General features: G+C 35.9%; 1 protein-coding gene across 1 annotated transcript in view; it reads right to left on the bottom strand.

Annotated features, from left to right (window-relative positions):
- Positions 1 to 7,901: 7,901 nt before the first annotated feature.
- The window catches only part of ORC5 (origin recognition complex subunit 5), a 94,870-nt gene continuing 84,465 nt past the window's right edge, over positions 7,902 to 18,306 (bottom strand). Inside the window, exons 13-14 of the mRNA XM_036758580.1 lie at positions 12,196 to 12,308; positions 7,902 to 8,715 (exon numbers count right to left, since the gene is read on the bottom strand). Coding sequence (XP_036614475.1) covers positions 8,670 to 8,715; positions 12,196 to 12,308 — 159 coding nt within the window. The 3' untranslated portion in view covers positions 7,902 to 8,669. The remainder of the gene's footprint in view (positions 8,716 to 12,195; positions 12,309 to 18,306) is intronic.

Below are 18,306 nucleotides of genomic sequence, written 5' to 3'. Positions count from 1 at the left end.
TTTCTTTGACGTCTTTGGGAAATAGACCTAGAAGTCTACTAGTGAGTCAAAGAATATTTACTCATAGTATACTATCTGCTAGGTCACAGTTCCAAATTTCTCTCCAGAATAGCTGGATCAGTTCATGGATTCACCAACAGTGCAATGTTATCTTTTCCTATAAATCCTCCAGCATTTGTCATTTTCCTTTTTTGTCAGCTTTGCCAATCTGATCAGTGGGAAGTGAAATCTCAGAATTATTTTAATTTTCATTTCTCTAATTAGTGATCTGAAATATTTTTTCATATGGCTATAGATAACTTGGGTGTTTTTCTTTGAGAACTACGTCATATTTTTTGGAACTTAACTTGGTAAATGGTGTAAGGTGTTGGTCTAAGCCTAGTTTTTTGCCAGTCTTTTCCAGTGTTTCCAGCAGCAGTTTTTGTCAAATAGTGAGTACTAACTCTAGTAGGAGGGGGTCTTTGGGTATACTGAACACTAGGCCACTAGCTTCATTTGTTTCTCTATATTGTGTATCTAATCTGTTCTCCACATGGCATTTGAAGCCCTTGGCTATCTAGCCTGCCTTTCTAGGCTTATACTCTACCACTCTTGACATGAAAGGCATCATCATTCTTATTCTTCCGCATCCACCACATTCCAGTTCCCCCTATCTCTGTGCCTTTGCTCATGCTGTCGCCCAGCCTTGGAATGTTTCTCTTCTTACTCTGATCTCTTTGAATACTTTGTTTCCTTCAAAGCTCAGCTCAAGTGACAGTGCTTTTCCTGATTCCCCCCAGTTATTGGCGCCTTTTCTACAATAATACATCATCTAGAGTTTTTTTTTTCTTAATCTGCAAGCATCTTTCCCTCAGCCTTCTTTCTTATCAAACTGCCCATCTCTGCTTCTTCAACCCTTTCACAGAACTTTATTATAGAAATAACTCAGGCCCATCTCCTCATTGTCCAGAAAACTATGGTCAGTAATTCCCTATTATTATGCGATCCCTGCAGTGTTCTAGCTCACTATCACCTCTATGACCAAATATAAAATCCTTTGTTTGGAATTCAAAGCCCTTCATGACCTGTCCTTCCTTCCCCTACATTTCCATTCCTCTCATACCTTATGTTCCCTTTTATCCCCCAACCCTATACTCTGCCATCCAGTGACACTGACTTCCTTGCTATCCTCCAAGAGAGTTCATAGCATTTTCACTAGCTGCCCCCTTGCTTGACATTCTCCCCCTCCTTCTCTCCAACTCTTGGCATCCCTGCCTTCCTTCAAACCCCAGCTAAAATTCCACCTTCTACAGGAAGCCTTTCCTGACACCCTTTAATGCTAGTGCTTCACTTTGTTGGTTGTCTTCAATCTATCCTGTATGTATCTTTTTGGAAAACATTTGCATGTTTTCTTTCATTAGACTGTGAACTAAGTATTTGGGAGCAGGGACTGTTTTTCACCTTCCGTTGTATTCCCCATTCATAACACTATATCTGAAACATAGTCAAATACTAAATAAATAGCCAGGTGCTAAATAAATATTTATTGATTGCTGTCAACTATAATCATTGAGTCATTTTCCCTAGTGTTCTTATAACTTCATGAAGAAAATTTTTCTTTTACCTATCTAAAAAATTTCACTTGCTTTTGTTTGCTCACAATGAAAACATATACATATATATACACATATATAAAATATACATATCAAATACATGTGTATATATATGTGTGTATATACACACACACATATATACATATATATGTATATATATATATATAGAGAGAGAGAGAGAGAGAGAGAGAGACAGAGACAGAGAGAGAGAGAAGAGAGAGAGGGAGAGAGAGGAGAGAGGAGAGAGAGGCAGAGAGAGAGAGAGAGAGGGAGCAGGAGAGAGAGAGAGAGATGAGAGAGGAGAGAGAGAGAGGAGAGAGACGAGAGAGAGAGAGAGGAAGGATTCATATTTCCTAAGTCTGAAAGTGATGTTCGGATTGCCTTTTCCTATTCAGACACATTTAAGAGCTGAATGCTCTATTCACTGTTTGGCTATGGGGGTCTTTCCTCCATAAAATCCATTCTCTAAGTATTCTCCTAAATACTTTGAAAGACTTATTAGGGAGTTGTAGAGATCTGACACATTGTACTTCATTGTACCATTAACTTATCTGTAAATAATCTCTCACTTCTTTTAAATTCTCCATTTTGCTAGCATGTAATTGTATGTGGTAATTTCTGATAATTGTTTTTACTACTCTTTTGATTTCACCTTTTTATTTTGGTATTTTGATTTTCATCTTAATCAAATTAATTATTAGCTTGTTTATTTTATTAGTAATTTTAAAAAGCCAGTTCCTAGCTTTACTTATGGAGGCAGCCAGGTGAATCAGTGGATAGAGTGTTAGGCCTGGAATCAGGAAGAATTGAGTTCTAATTTGGCCTCAAACACTCTCTAGCTGTGTGACCTTGAAGGAAATGGCAAAACACTGTATCTTTGCCAAGTAAACCCCATGGACAAGCATTAGCATGCTTTGGCCCATGGGGTTACAGCATCAGACATGACCCAACAGCAATGTTTTATTTTCAATTTTATCGTTCTTGATTTTTATAATTTCTCTTTTTATGGTATGGGAGGGGGGCTTCTAATTTCTTGACCTGTGAAATATTTTTTAGTTGCGTACCCAATTTATTGATATTTTTCTTCTTCTTATATTGATTGTTGATGGAGTTTCAACACATACATTTTATCCTAAGGACTACTTTAGATACATCCCGAAAGTTTTGGTATGTGGTCTTAAATTGGTTTAAAATTTTGATAAAATTACCATTTCTATTTGTTCTTTGACCCACTCCTTCTTGAATACTGTATTATTCTGTCTATATAAGTCTGGAACCTTTCTTCAAGAACCCTTTGATTATTGCTTTTATTACATTGAAGGATGTTTAACATTTCTACTTTTGATATTTCTGTTTTTCTGGGGTAAGTGATGTTATTCTTTTATATTTTGATAACTGTATTTCAATATAAGCTATTTCTTTTGTGGCCTTACACATTTCATTTTATGAATCCAAAAACATTGTCTTGCTTCACCAGACTGCCAAAGGGATCCAGGACACAAAAATGGTTAAAGAAGGAAGTTGGGTTTGGCTGTAATCTTTCACAATGCCATCTTTGCTAGAAGACCCAGGCTAATTTCTCTATGCCTAGAATCTTTAAAAGGCTTTTAGCTCTGCTTCAGGCATTCCTAGTGCACAGTTATGGTTAGAATTTTTGGCACTCAAGGAAAGTAGGATATAATACCTACTCAAATCACCTTTTTAATTCAAGATGTAAGAATACAAGAAATAAATAAAACAAATTCAGTTAGGCAGTAGGATTGGACATTTTTTTACAAAGGTAGGGATAGCCTAGTGTTGTTGGACATGAGGTATGTGCTGTGTGTGGCAGGGCGCGGTGGTTGTCAGATGAGCAAACCCAGAAAAAGGTTCATCTGTGGTCTGGCTGTGAGCTGGAGGGAAACACAATTTGGTAGCTTCCTATTTTGACTAATTATTAGTGTTAGCTAGGTGCTAAGCTCAATTGCTTTGATGCCACTAAAGGTGTACAAGTGCTGCCAAAATATAAAAATAACATGTTCAAAAATGAGTTATCTTTAAAAGAAAAATTTAAGATTTTGACACCTTCTAAATTCAGTACTTCGGGAAAAGCTTTGGTTGTCCCACCCAACTTAGACCTCTACTATAATTTAATCTACTGAAGAAGGAGTATGCACCCCCTTCAAGCTTTATCTCATACTGGTCCTTCTATGTTTTCCTTTCCTGTTTTTCACTTAAGGATTAATTTGCTCTATATCTATAAAAATCCTTCAAGTGACAGAATCACCCAAGAATATCTACCTTTAAAGAACCAATGCCACAATATTTTTTTTTGACTAAACTTGGACCCAGAAAACTCCCTATGTTTAAACCTAGATTTGAAAGTGAAATCAGCAATGCTTCTTATGGCCAAAATGGTAACACTTGTATTTTGAGTGGAGAGAACATGTATCTATCTGTATTGTTAGTGAAGATCAAAAGGTAATGATGATACTTAGTGTCCATGAATCGGAAAGTGTCAAATTGGTTCCTAAATTTCTTTAAAGACTAGTGAAGGTAGTCAGAATCACAGATCATCCCATGGATAATCTGAGGCAGGGAAGTTTCCCCAAGACCTAGAAGGTTGATTTCAGATAATGCAGCTGTTGTACCTGTTTATGGAGAGCTGAATGCCTTCCTAACTTTCCCATCATTATTGTGCATCAACATGCTGGGGAAATGTTGCAGGATGGCTTTCAGGTTAAAGGAATGAATGCATTGATTATGATTTTCTTTGCTCTACTGAATCATTCCTTCCTCATATTGTGCCTTACGAATGTCACTGCTGGAAAGTGAACATCAACTGTATATTCAATGTATTTAACTGGAAATTTGATTGGAAATTTGATATCACAATATGAAAGATGTCTTTGAGCTCTACTAAGCATTTCCAAAGAAAATTGTGTCAGCAGATTAAAATGACATACAAAATTTGCTAAATTTATGCTCATAAGATAGGCAGTCATATTCAGGGGTAGATGAAGCATTCAAAAGCTACAAGATAGCTGAGTACTAATCTCTAGTTTAATTACTTCAAATGATCTAAGATATGGGAAAAAAGGTTAGATGAGGAAGCTTTCAGGTAACACTATAACAATCCTCTAATTTACATAATTAGGACTATTTCCGAGTTATATTCATATAGGCTTGAGCCTATAAGGTATGCCATATACTTTAGAAAATACTGGCCTTCTAGTTGGTGTTGTCACTAAAACCCATTTGTTCCTTTTCTCTTCTTTTCTTGGTGAGAATGGGGAGTGTGCCAGATTTGCTTTCACTCACAGTCTATGCTTGTCATGCCCACAAAACTGGTTATTTCAAACATCTAGAGTTACCTTACGATAGGTGCTGACCAATGACATATGGAAGCACCCTGGCACAGTAAATGGAGTTCTGGGCCTGGAATTGGGAAGGGCGGCGGGGGGCGGGGGGGAGTTTACATTCTGCCACTAAATCCTATGAGCTGTGTGACCACAGACAAGTCACAATCCCTCTGGTCCTCAGTCCCCTCATCTGAAAAATGGGATGATAATGCCTGTAGTAGCTATCTTACAAGGTTATTAAGACTCAAAACAGACAGCATAAGTGAAACACGTGAATTTTAAAGTACTGTATATGCCAATTATTATCCTCCAATTATTCTGCTCACTCTGTTGATAGTCTCATCAGATTGGCATCATGCATTTTCTCTAGGGGTTGAAACTCAGAAATGACAACTATATGGATGATTCACTTAGAAGACAAAAGACCCAATTAGGCAAGCAATTCTCATGGTTTTCTACTTGTGGCCATATCTTTGATTTCCCCATATCTTACAAAATCAAAGTCCAGTACTTAGCAATATGGTGTCACTTTAAGTTGCAGTGTGTCTCAGTTGCGGACACCAGATTCAAGTAGATAATGGGACCATATTTGGCTGTTCATATCTCCTTATGCTAAGCTGTGATATTAGGAAGAAGCTGCCCTCCAAAAAAAGGCCACTAAGAAGTGATTAATCTCTCATCCTACAGATTAGTGGCATTGCAGGCCAATTTTTTTTTAACCTCTTAGGCAAGACACATAATCAGGTATACTTTTAGGAAAAGTTCTTAAGGTCAGAGACTATTTCTTTGTCTTTGTATTCCCCAAAGTCTAACATGACCCATAGTAGGTGTTTAATAAATGTTTTTTGAATTCAGGTCCTATTTTAGGTGTGATTTGAACTCTTCCTCTACCTTAAGAAAGAATTTGGCACTGAAAAGGACCTCAGAAGTTTTTCAATTGAAGCTATTCATGTTACAGATAAGGAAACCAAAGCCCAGGGAGATTCAGTGATTTGCTCAGGCTCACAAAGGGAAAATATGAGCCCACCTCTTCAGCTTAAATGTGAACGGATTAAACAATCCAACAAAACAAAAAAAAAGTGCCAGATGGAATAAGAAAACAAAATTTCACAATCTTTTGCTTAGAAGAAATACATCTAAAACACAAAGACATTCACAGACTGAAAATGAGATGGAAGAGCATCAGGTTAATCTCAAAAGGCAGGGGCTACAGTTATGCTATCAGACAAAGCAAAAGCAAAATTCACAACATAAAAAGAGATACAAGGAAAACTACACTATGCTGAAAGAAACCATAAACAAACCAATGTCGATATTAAACTTGTATGTCAATGCCTTTACATTTAACTGAATTACAAGAAAACATAAGCAGTAATATAACAGTGACAGATGTTTTTAATGTCTGTCACTTTGGGATAACTATAACAGAAAGAAAAACAAAAAGGAAAATAAAGAATTGAACAAATTGCTGGAGGAACTAAAGCTAAAAGACATACAATCTTCTAAGCAGTATGCTAAGGAATATATACATATGTATATACATATTTAAACAAAAACTGGCCGTATAGTAAGGCATAGAGATTTCCAAGGTCACACAGGTAAATATTAGAGGTGGGATTTGAACTCAAGTCTTCTGACTCCAGAACCAGAACTTTTTCTACTGTATTACAAAGGCCCACTCCTTAAAAGAAATCTTAATTACTGACCTGCCACAAGTGTCTAAAATTCCCAGTAATAGAAAACCTTATTATTGGTATCTGTAGGCCTCCCGTGTGGAAATGCGAATATCCCACAAAGGGCAACATATTAAACACTCATTAACCTTAAATCACAAGACTCATAACTTGTCAAGACTCAGAAAGGAGATTCAAGACAGGCATAATTGGAAGAGAGGATGACCTAGATCCCAGGGGTCAAACACATAGCTCATAACACTCCTAACTGCGATCCTAAGCCAGATTAAAACGTAATCAAGGAATATTTAACAAAATAAAAATACAATAAAACTCTGGGCACCCAACATGAGAATATATTATGTGTTGGGGGTGGGAGGAAGAGGCAGGCCCTGAAAAACTTATGGAAAAACTTCTCTCTGTCTCGCTAACTTTTGGTTACTATCTCTGCCTCTTCTGTAACAGTACCAGTCTATGTAAACCTAGGTCAGCAAAAAGCTTTTGGAAAACATATTAAATCAAACTATTTTTAGGACTAAGAAGCCACACCACCTGGTATTCCTCTTACTTGAAGTGGTTGTACAAAAATTTGGAGCAGCTAGGTGGTGCAGTGAGTAGAACACTGGCCCTGGAGTCAGGAGGACCCGAGTTCAAATTTGGCCTCAGACACTTGACACACTTACTAGCTGTATGACCTTGGGCAAGTCACTTAACCCCAATTGCCCTGCCTTCCCCCCTCCAGAAAAAAAAATGACTTCATTTTTGTTGAAGTTTGGGAATTCTGGTATAGTAATCTCACAACTTTCACAATGTCTAGAGCATTGGTCCTGACTTGACATGACCAGTGTACCCCTGCTTCATTAGGGTGAGGCCATTATAGAAGGAATATACTAACACACCATGAATAATGCTCTTTTTTGGAGAGGAATTTCTTTCCTTGTTGTCTTCTACCAAGATAAGGGTATAATTTATTTCTCTCTTCTTTCTCCTTACCTGCTAAATATAGAGTATGAAGTACATAAATAATTACTTGTTTAATCTGTACTTTGTGTTAGTAAGTTATAGTTCCTATGTGACAGGTAATTATTGTATACAAAGATTTCTTGTCTGGGAGTACATAATGTGAGTTTTTCTTCAAAAACGAATTATATGAAAATTCCATTTGTATTGAAATTTAAACTAGGCCCTTTTATCAAGCATTCTAAATGAGCTTAAAACAATTTTTGAATATTCAAATGTTAACCAGGAAGTGCCTTCAAAAAACCAAATTAGACAAGAAAATTAGAACCAAGGTGTATAGTTGACATAACAGGCAGAGTTTTAATTGTAAAAATTTTAATAGCTAGTGGTTAAAATCAAAAGCTAGTCACATTAATAGAGCCCTAGTTTGGGCAGTTAATTACAAGTGGGTGTCCAGATAAGTATCACACAAGCACTTTCCAGTTTGACAGTTACTACAATCGGTCAGAAATGCAAAGCTGATCTATATCCAATCAAACTACCTTCTGTTCTGAGAAAATTATGATCTACACAGAAAAACATATATACTCATTTGGATTTAGATATAACCTTACATTTATTACATTTCACAATTCCAATCTCTTAAAATGGTGGCCTTAGGAAAAAGCTGCTTTGGCAGGCAATTGCAAAGACTCCTGCAGAGAGGAAGTGAAAAAACTGGGCATATAAACAAGGGCTGCTGGCACGTTCAAAGCGCAGGGGATAGTTCACAGAGCAAAATGCAGTCCTAAGTAAATGGGTTTCAGGCAATTTCAGTGTTAAGATAACATCATTAAGAATAGAACAGATTGTGCTCAAACCCTGCTGTTTATAATTAACACATTGCTTCCAAATACTCCAGGGTCTCTGGTAAATAGTCCTCTGCTCAGATCCACCCAGACCAATCAGAGCATTTTCATCGGATGCCATGCTGGGCCAGCACCTGTTTGGACAAATCCAATAGAGCCAAAACACTCCTCTGCCTGGCCAGCTAAGTGATGGATGAACACAGCTTGGCTTAGTCACTGTCACAGTGTCCATATGTGAAGCTGGGAAGCTTGTTTTCACAAGAAATCATACAAGTATTTTATTATGTCGAAGTTCACCGTCCTATAAACAAAAACACAGAACCTGTTAGTATCACCACTCCTGGACTGCTCAGAGCAATGTGTGTTTGGGGGAAGAGCACATAGGAATATTCACAATTAATGCTTTACAATCCATTGGTGCTATTACATTGCACATAATACTGACAAGCTTGACGCCAATTCTTTGAAATGCTATTAGACAAACAATATCTGAATAAAGTTTTTGCCAGGCATTAAGTTTTTGGGGGTATTTTAAAGAAATAAAGTTAGCTCTAACTGTGTAAAGACTCTATTTCAATTGTGCCATAGAAAGTTGAAATTTAGTTTGCCAGCTACTTGCTTTTTGTCTAATAAACAGGATAAAGTAATTAGAGATGCAAAAGTATTTAAATCTTTTGTGCTGCTGAACACTGTTTATCATTCAAACCACCTGTTTAAGCATTACATACTGCATAGCTCATCTGTCCTCATTTATGATGTTCATTCTTTCAGTCTTTTAACACTAGTTGACCTGTGTATGCATTGTAGCTAAATCTGTAAAATCCAAGAATGAGATTCAACAGATAGATGATGTGAATGTGTATTTTTGTACTCTGATGCAGGCAGAATAAAATAGCAGTGGAGAGAGACATATAATTATTTTCTTTTCTCTAAACTCATTCTTCACTACAAATATTCAGACTTAGAGTTTTATTATTTGAATAAATGATCAAAATAATTAGATATAATGATCTAGCAATAAGTATAAAATGAAAGGCTTAACACTGAATACTGCAAAAATAATCATCCATATGAGAGTGGCATATTAAAGATTTGCTAATTGCATCTCTTAGTTATTAAACCATCATCACTGAATGTTTCTGGCTATCACTTTGTAACTTTAAAAAAGTTTCTGGCACATTATTAACACAAAAGATATTCTGAAATTCTTAAAATAGCCAATAATGGAAACTATTTGTGAAAAATTATTTAGCAACAGCTTAAGTGAGGCTCCAGGGTGACAGTGGTATCTGATAGGGGACAAGAAGAGCCCAAGTACCTTAACCATTTGACCGTAATGCTGCCACTATAAGGAAAGCTAACCTTATCACACAGAAGTATCATGACCAAAAATAATTCTTATATAACTGACACAAAAACAGAGCTGTTAAAAAAATTGACAAATAAAATATCTTAATGGTATAGAAATAAAACATTTGATTATACAACTTTAATTTCCCCTTCCCTCCATTTTTTATATATTTCTTCTTCTCTACAGCTTTTAGAACCCAGAAAATCTGGAGAGAAGAGGTACAGATGACAGAAAACATTCAGGTAATAATTGAATTGTCCTTTCTGGTAGAGGGAGAAAGAATGGTTTTCTGAGATATCCAGGGCATGGCAGGTGTTTTTCTATTATAAATAGAAAGAGAATTCATATTATCACGTACCTACGGGCAAAACTATCAACTAATTTCCAGTTTCAAGGAACAGTAGGAAAAGTGGATCTAATTTTAGGGCTTATTGCCTGTGTGCTTTTAAATACATGTTGAGCAAAACTAGAGCTTCAGATGATAAAGAAAAGGGAGAAAGCTAATCAATTTAACTGTATTAATTGGTGAAAACAATTTAAATCTTAAGGAAATGTTTCAATGTTAACAGAGAATGAATGTTCGCAGAGAATGAATAACTAAATCCATTCCTTTAAGAAACACACATTTGTCAAGGTAACTGAAATTCCTAATTTCCTCTACCACAGGCGATCTGCCAACTGATCCCAGCAGATCATCTTCCAGGGTATTGGCAACTATATGAGAATTTGATAGTATGCCACACTGGCAGTATCAAGGATGATATAAGGCAGTCAAATTCATAGCAGGCTATAACTCTACTCTTATAAGAATGTTGGATTAACAAGGCTTAGATCAATTTATTCTTGGGGGAAGTTTTGATTTGTAAAGGAGAAAATGTGCTTTGCAAGTACTTTCTCTAACTCTTCTTGGCTTTTTACCATCTATCAGGTTCACTAAGCACAACTATTTCTCCCCTGAAGAATGCAATGCATATTGATTTTTTGGGAGGGAATGATTGATTTCTTTTTTTTAAAGCAAACATCATAAAAGAAACAGGACATGAGTATGATAGAGAAAAAAGGCAAACAGTTTCAATGGTGATTTGCCTAGCGCCATTTAAAAAACCAGAATTTAAATGACTTTAAGATGAGCTGAGTTTTGGATATTAATTTAGTATTTTTTTGTTATACCCCAATCCTCTTTGTGTCCTTTTCCCTTTTAAAAATATTGTCTTCCTCCTAGGACCTCGTGTTTTATTTCTTTTTCCTTGTATACACAGATAGTAGAGTTTTTTTTTTAATGGTTCAACTGATAACCTGAAACTTTATAACTTTGAAGACAATACCCTAAACCAGAAATCCTATCACATTTTCATAAAGAGTAAAGTGTATTTCACTGTTACAGGCAGATATATACCTGAGAAATATTGAGTAATGAAGCTTAAAATGATTCGAATCTAAGCTAATCTATTCCTGTACCATGAATTTCAATTTGAGGATGAAAACTACTTTGAAAACTAAGTAATAAATTAAGTTGCAAGATACATAAAAATGTTGAAAGAATGGAAAGGGAATTGGGCAAGAGGAATATTTTTCTGACTTTCTAAGTAAGATGCTAGACTTCCCCCTTTTCCCTCCCCCTCCAAAAGACTGGCTATGTAAAATGCACCAAAAACTGACATGGACTAGTTAGTTTTATTTTGTTCTTTGTCCACAGACTACATAGTCCTGACTCTCGCTGGCCATTTTGTATGTTTGCAACATTGGTGTGAGCGAATTTATTGAATGACAAAAGATATATGCTCTACTGAGGTCAGTGGTAGAATCACATTCTTATATGACGCACCACAAATTAGAAGACAGAATGATTTTAAAGCACGTACATTTTTAAAATAAGAAATGTACCAGCATTTATAATTCAAGGGTAGGGGGGAACTAATCCTTTTTTAAAAAACTGTGATCTGTAACATATTCCAGTGATGCTGATATCAGTCAAAATACCCTTCTACTTCTCTTTCGGAATTCTTTCAGCAACAATTCGCAAGACACACACACATACATACACACACAAAACCCTATCTTAGAGTCACAGTTCATTTCCGATTAAATCAGCATTATCCATCTTGATTGCCCACCTTGTTCATTAGACTTGGTTCTGAATGGCTTAGCTTTTAGCTATTTTCAAAAATCAAATACACTCTCTAACCTTCCAATGGAGGAAGGGTAATGGATAGAGATTCACCACACTGAGGAGAATCAAAAGAAAAAAGAATGTCCTATGGGCTCTGAGGGCATTTCTAAAAGAAGCATGGACTCCCCCTTGAGTGGTTCTTCATTCCTGGGAGTCAAATGAGCTCTTCTTTCTTAAATAACAAATACTATTACTTTCAAATTTATTATACCACTTACATAACTTATAGACTACTACATTAAAATCTATTTTGGGCTGACCTTGCAATAGCTCTGACAAAGTCTAAAGACACAGTGCACTTGTACTTTGGTCCATCAAGCTGGTCATCATGGCCAACCAAAGTTAACAGCTGAAGGGTCACAAGAGAGGTAATCTAGAAATGAAAAAGCACAAAAGATTTAACTGATTATGCAAAGATACATTATATCATCATTTCCATTCATAATCCAATATAATAATATTAAAGATCCTTCAATAAAGAATCTATAACTGCAAAGGGAATTACAAAGAAAATACAATTGCTTTGAAATTTGTATAAGACATACATCTAGACATCTATTTAACTAACATAAATACAATCATCTTTAAGGGTTTTATCCTTGGGGAACATTCATTCTCTTTTCCATGGAACAAAATACTTTGTTTCACTAATGACTCAGAAGTATGAGCACTGCCCTTTTAAAATAAGAGGACTCAAAACACTTTCCCAAAACACATAAATGTTTTTTGAAGTTCCTATCCAAATACAGCAAAAGATCAAAAATCCACACTCCTTGGGTATCAAGCAATGTGTGGTCTTTGAATTTTTTCTCTCTCTCAGATTTCGGGGCGAGAAACAGGCAGGAGAATGAAAAAAAAGCCCCAATAGCTAGCTAACCTGAATTGTCCCTTTTCCCTGGGTTGGTGTTGCTTTAAAACTGAATACTGACCAATAAGGCAGGAAAATAACCCAAGGCTTGGATTTACCAAAGACAGATTAAGGTTTGTCAAGTCAATACCAAGTAGTTTAACAAAACAACATCTACCTCCCAGGACCATCATCTAAAGGATTAAAGCTTGAAATCCAGGAATGATAGGTGCTCCAAGCTCTAAATGGCTTAACTCAGGCTCATTCTATACTGATACCCAATGTTACCATGCTGTGGACCAGCAGGAGACAGAAAAAGGCAGTGGAAAGAAGTGGGAATGCATAACTCTGATGATCTGCTCTGTGATTTCACCCAGGATTGCCCTATAACAAACAATTCAGCTTAAGAAATAACTGGAAAAAATTACATTAGCCTATTCATCTAAATTGGGAACTGATATTGCTCACTTAGTGGCCTAACACTAACATTTCATAGAAGTCCAAGGACAATAAACAACAACTTGTTTTAGTTAAAGGAATTTAAGACTTTTAATAACTTACCAACCCCACTAAGTTCTACTCCGAACTTTCTTTAGTTTTGATTTGACAACTACAAATTTGTCTTTTTATTAAATGTATTTTTGTGAGAGGGAAATATGACTGATAATCTATTAAATCAAATCTCTATTCAGCCAATGAAGAAGCATAATAATCTGCTATTACAGCTGCTCTTTTACACCCTAGTGCACCATTACTGGCTAACCATTTTGCTGGATATGATCGCCACTGGGCTGGCTCCTTATATTCAGAGACTACCAAAGAAACAAAGTTATATCTCCTAGAAAGAATGGGTATGAGGCTCAGAAAGGCTTCCAATGAAAACACCATAAGTTTAGACAGTGAGACCTCATTTAAATATAATACATAATTTTTAAAATCACCTTGTTCCATTACAAATGTTTTGGTATTGTGTTAATAATACATATATCAAACGAAAGGGAAAAACAAAGGATATTCAGCATTTAGGAGCTATAAAATTATTTTATTTTTAAGAGAGGCATAAAGCAGTTTTAATTTAATATTCAATACAGTATTCCTTCCAAATCAGTTCTATATTGGTGAGACAAAGAAACAAGTTTCTGCAACAAATTTGGAAGGGACTTTGGATCATCTAGTTCATCTTCAATTTAAAGTTAGGGAAATTAAAGCCTAAGAATTAAACGACTTGTCCAAGGTCATGCAACAGATTAGTGACACAGTCAAGAATTTCTACAATCTAGGTCTTCTGATTCTTAACACAGTGATTGTTTCATTATAAATGTTCCTTTTCATAACAGACATTTTTACCTACCAGCAACTTCGGACGCAAAAACTAATCATCGTAGTAACAGAGCATTTCTACCTAAGCTCTATCAAACATAAAAGAGATTCCTAGAGCCAAAGATCACACCCAGTAAGGGAATCATACATCCTGACATAGAGGTGGCACCTGAGATGTGCCATAAAGGAAGATGATTTCAAAAGGCAGGAATGGGTTTAGGAGGAAGGGGGAGGGAAAGATGTTCCTCCAAGACCTATTAATGGTGTGAGCAGAGGCACAGCAGTAAGAGGAAAGGTCAAGAAATAAAAAATAATGGGAGGTAGGGAAAAGAGCAAGTGCTTACGAAGAGCCTACTACGTGGCAGGCCCTGTGCTAAGTGCTTTACAATAGTCCAGATTGGCTAAAACAAAGAGCGTGCAAAGGAGAGTACTATTAAATAATGCTGGAAAAGTAGACTGAACCAGATTATGGAGGGCCTCGAATGTTAGTGTGTATTTTGTTAAGTCAGCAACAGGAGGTCACTGATAAGAAGTAAATTTCATCAGAATAAACACCTAATTATGTATAATATACTAGATTATAACTAACTATACTTTCTTCCTCCAAATACATTAAGATATATTTTTAAAATTGCTCTGTAATCATTTTAAGGCAAAAAATTTTGAGCTGAGGCTAAAGTTCCATAACCTAAAGTAAAGGATCAAAGCAGAAATCTAAAAATACAAATACAAATATTCAGAATCTTTGACTATTCTTGGCATAGATAGGTTAAGGGCTGATTCCTAGGATATCCATCTTACACTTGACTAAACACTAAAATATAGTGTTTAGCATTTCTGGTACTCTATGTCTGTGAAGTATTTTCTGATTCTAACTTCTCATAACATCCTACATATATTAATATTTGCAATATCATTTTATTGTCAAAAAAGATGACAAAGTCTTGCGAACTTTCAAAATTTTACTAACAAATCTACAGATGAAGAGGAGGTATATATCATTGTACTGTTCCATATCCACAGCATTTCGTACTTAGTAAATTCTAAACAGCTTTTATAATTAGAATAGTATATTCTATTGTAATAACTGATTATGAATGTTTACATTAAAATTTCAATAGATCAATATTTTGATTTCTATGCTTTAACACTGCAACATGAGTCTTGAAACTAAATGCTGAGTATGAATCTCCATCTTTTAATAGAATAAATACTAGATGAATCCTCTTTTGGTGTTTCATTAATTTGTAACAAACAAGCAGCATCATACGAAACATTTGCACACAAATTTAACTTAGTTGCCTACACTTGTCTAAAGCCCTCTGCTACTGGTAGTTAAATGTGTACAGATGTTACACAGCAATGTAACCAAGGGCAGTTTGAAAACCAGATGTCGTTTAGAAAACACATTTCATGCAAAATTACCATCCAGGACTAGTCTCATGGAGTTAAATTCAATGACCCCAGCACAAATTATGTTAACATGAAAGAAAAAAAAAAAGCTATCTTGAGAGAACTAAATTGTATTTTACTCGTTCAGAAATCAGTAAAGACAAAAGAGAAAAAGTGGTGCCATTAAGGCAATATCTTACCAAGGATGATTCGTATGAACCATAGATAAAAGAGACTTAATAGAAATATGTGAATGTAGGGCTTTAAAAAAGGAAAAATTTCAAACTTTAAGAAATCTTACAGCATGTAGGAAACAAACCTATGATAAAGCTTATAATTGACTACTTACCAATGGGGTCACTGGTTGAAACTGAGTCACTCTTATCTAGTAATTTCATAGTAAGAGTTTGTTTCCATTTCTTATCATCCTATTCTTGTTTCCATAATTACTTTGCCATGACAATTATGGAAATTTTGAATACAAATCACTAAGCTACCTTGACTATCCCTGAAGTTAGCAGGTCATCGCTAGGTTAGAGAGAGGATGGAAGATAAGCAGAAATCTTCACATGTACTGTCTTTTAGTTGACTACTGCCCTACCATGGAATTTCTCATTTGGAAAAGTGTTTAACTTACATGTGCCTTTATCTCTTGTCATTCATGAGAGAAAATTTCAAGGATCCTTGATGTGATTACAGTGAATGGAAGGGAGCTTAAAAATCATCTAACGTATGGCTCCTGACATTACACTTAAGAAAATTTTGCATTAAGGTAAAATGACTCGCTTAACATCCAACAACTACACTGTCACTTAAAGGCAGAGCCCAGACTGGAACTCAGACTTTCAATGTTTTACTAGTAAATTAATATCTGAAGGAGAATGGACCAAAATTGGTTATTCCACATGTATTTACTAATTGCCCACAAAGGTCACAGAAATGTAATTGCAAACCTAGGTTCTAATTTTTGGCTTTACCCTAATTGCAAAATTGGGTCAGGTATACTCTACCTCACAGAGACTTGCTCAAAATCTACAGGATGGTAGGACCAACCTGATGAGGAAAGGGGTAAGCTGCTCAAACTTTAGTATGGAAGTAAATTTATTCCACTTCCTTGGCATGGTAAAGTGCAACGCAACAGCTGTGTATACAAAGATGACAAATATGAAAATGTCAACTACTAGAGATGTTACGGAAGGTCAAGCACAGAGATGCACTGTTGATAGGGCTGCAAATTGGTCCAACTGATCTGGAAAGAAATTTGGAATGAGATCTCAATAGGCGCTAAACAGTGCATATCTTTCAATTCAGTGATACTACTATAAGGTAGATAATCTCCAAAGGGATCGAAGAATTCATGTCTACAAAAATGTTTATAGCAGCTCTTTTTGTTGTGGCAAAGAATTGGAAACAAAGCAGATACCCAGCAACTGGAGAACGGCTGGGCAAACTATAGTATATATTGAACATAATGGAATATCATTTTCTCTATGAAGTGATGACTGTGATGGATTCTGAGAAACTTGTATGAACTAACGAAGAATAAAAAAAAAGTCAGGATAGCAATTTACACAAAAAAACATAATGTAAAGAGAACAACTTTGAAAGATATAGAATTATGTCGCCCATGTCTAGGCACAGAAGCAACAGACTACAGCTGCAAATGAGACACGTTTTCAGATACTGCCAACATGAACCTTTGTTTTGCTTAACTTTACTTATTTTATTTGTTCAAAGGGAGGTCTACTAAAGGAGAAGGTGGGAGTGAGTAGTGGCAGAGATACAAAAGGAAGGAGAATTATTTAAAATAATAAAAATTTGCAGAAGAATATGAAAAAGTTCCAAAGGAGACAAAAACAAGGCAATTTTGTTACTATAGGGCTAAATTTAACATGCACGGTTCGATCCTTGTTCTCTGTACATTGAAACTGTAACTGAAATGAAATGGTTAATGACAGATAAATGAAAAAGAAAAAAGTAATAACGTGGTTTTGTACAGTCTAATATACTACTGGGGCAGTAAGATGGCACAGTGGATAGAGCGGCTGAGCCTGAAGTCAGGAAGATGTGAATTCAAATCCAGCCTCAGACACTTATAAACTATGTGACCCTTGGCAAGTCACTTCACCCTTTTTGCCTCAGTTTCCTCTTCTGCAAAACAAGCTAGAGAATGAAATGGCAAACTACTTCAGTGTCTTTGCTAAGAAAACCCCAACTGGGGTCATGGAGAGTCAGCCATGACTAAAATAACTGATAAACAACAAAATCATTGGGCAGTTAGGTGATGGATAAATGGATAAAGTGCTGGGCCTGGAGTCAGGAAGACCTAAATTCAATTCTGTGTTCAGATGCTCACTAGCTGTGGGACCTTAGGTAAGTCAGCTTAACCTCTATTTGTCTTAATCCACTGGAGAAAGAAAGGGCAAATCATTGTAGTATCTTTGTCAAGAAAAAAAACCCCATGGACAACATGGTCCATGGGGACAGAAAGAGTTGGACTCGAGTAAATGAATGAACAACAAAAACAACATGCATATGATGACTCGTAACAAATTTGGGGCGTCTACGTGGTACAATGGATAGAGCATCCAGCCTAGAGTCAGGAAGATCTGAGTTTAAATTCAGACTCAAATACTTATTAGATGTGTGAGCCTGAGCAAGTCACCTAACCCTGTTAGCCCCAGTTTCCTCATCTGTAAAATGAGCTGGAGAAGGAAATGGCAAACCGCTCCAGTATGTTTGCCAAGAAAACCCCAATGGTGTCACAAACAACTGGACACGACTGAAATGACTGAACAACCAACAGTATACT

This window comes from Trichosurus vulpecula, chromosome 5 (assembly GCF_011100635.1).
Source record: "Trichosurus vulpecula isolate mTriVul1 chromosome 5, mTriVul1.pri, whole genome shotgun sequence".
NCBI classification, from domain to species: Eukaryota; Metazoa; Chordata; class Mammalia; order Diprotodontia; family Phalangeridae; genus Trichosurus; species Trichosurus vulpecula.
The sequence above is the reverse complement of the archived record's forward strand: the minus strand, read 5'-3'. Positions and strand labels throughout refer to the sequence as shown.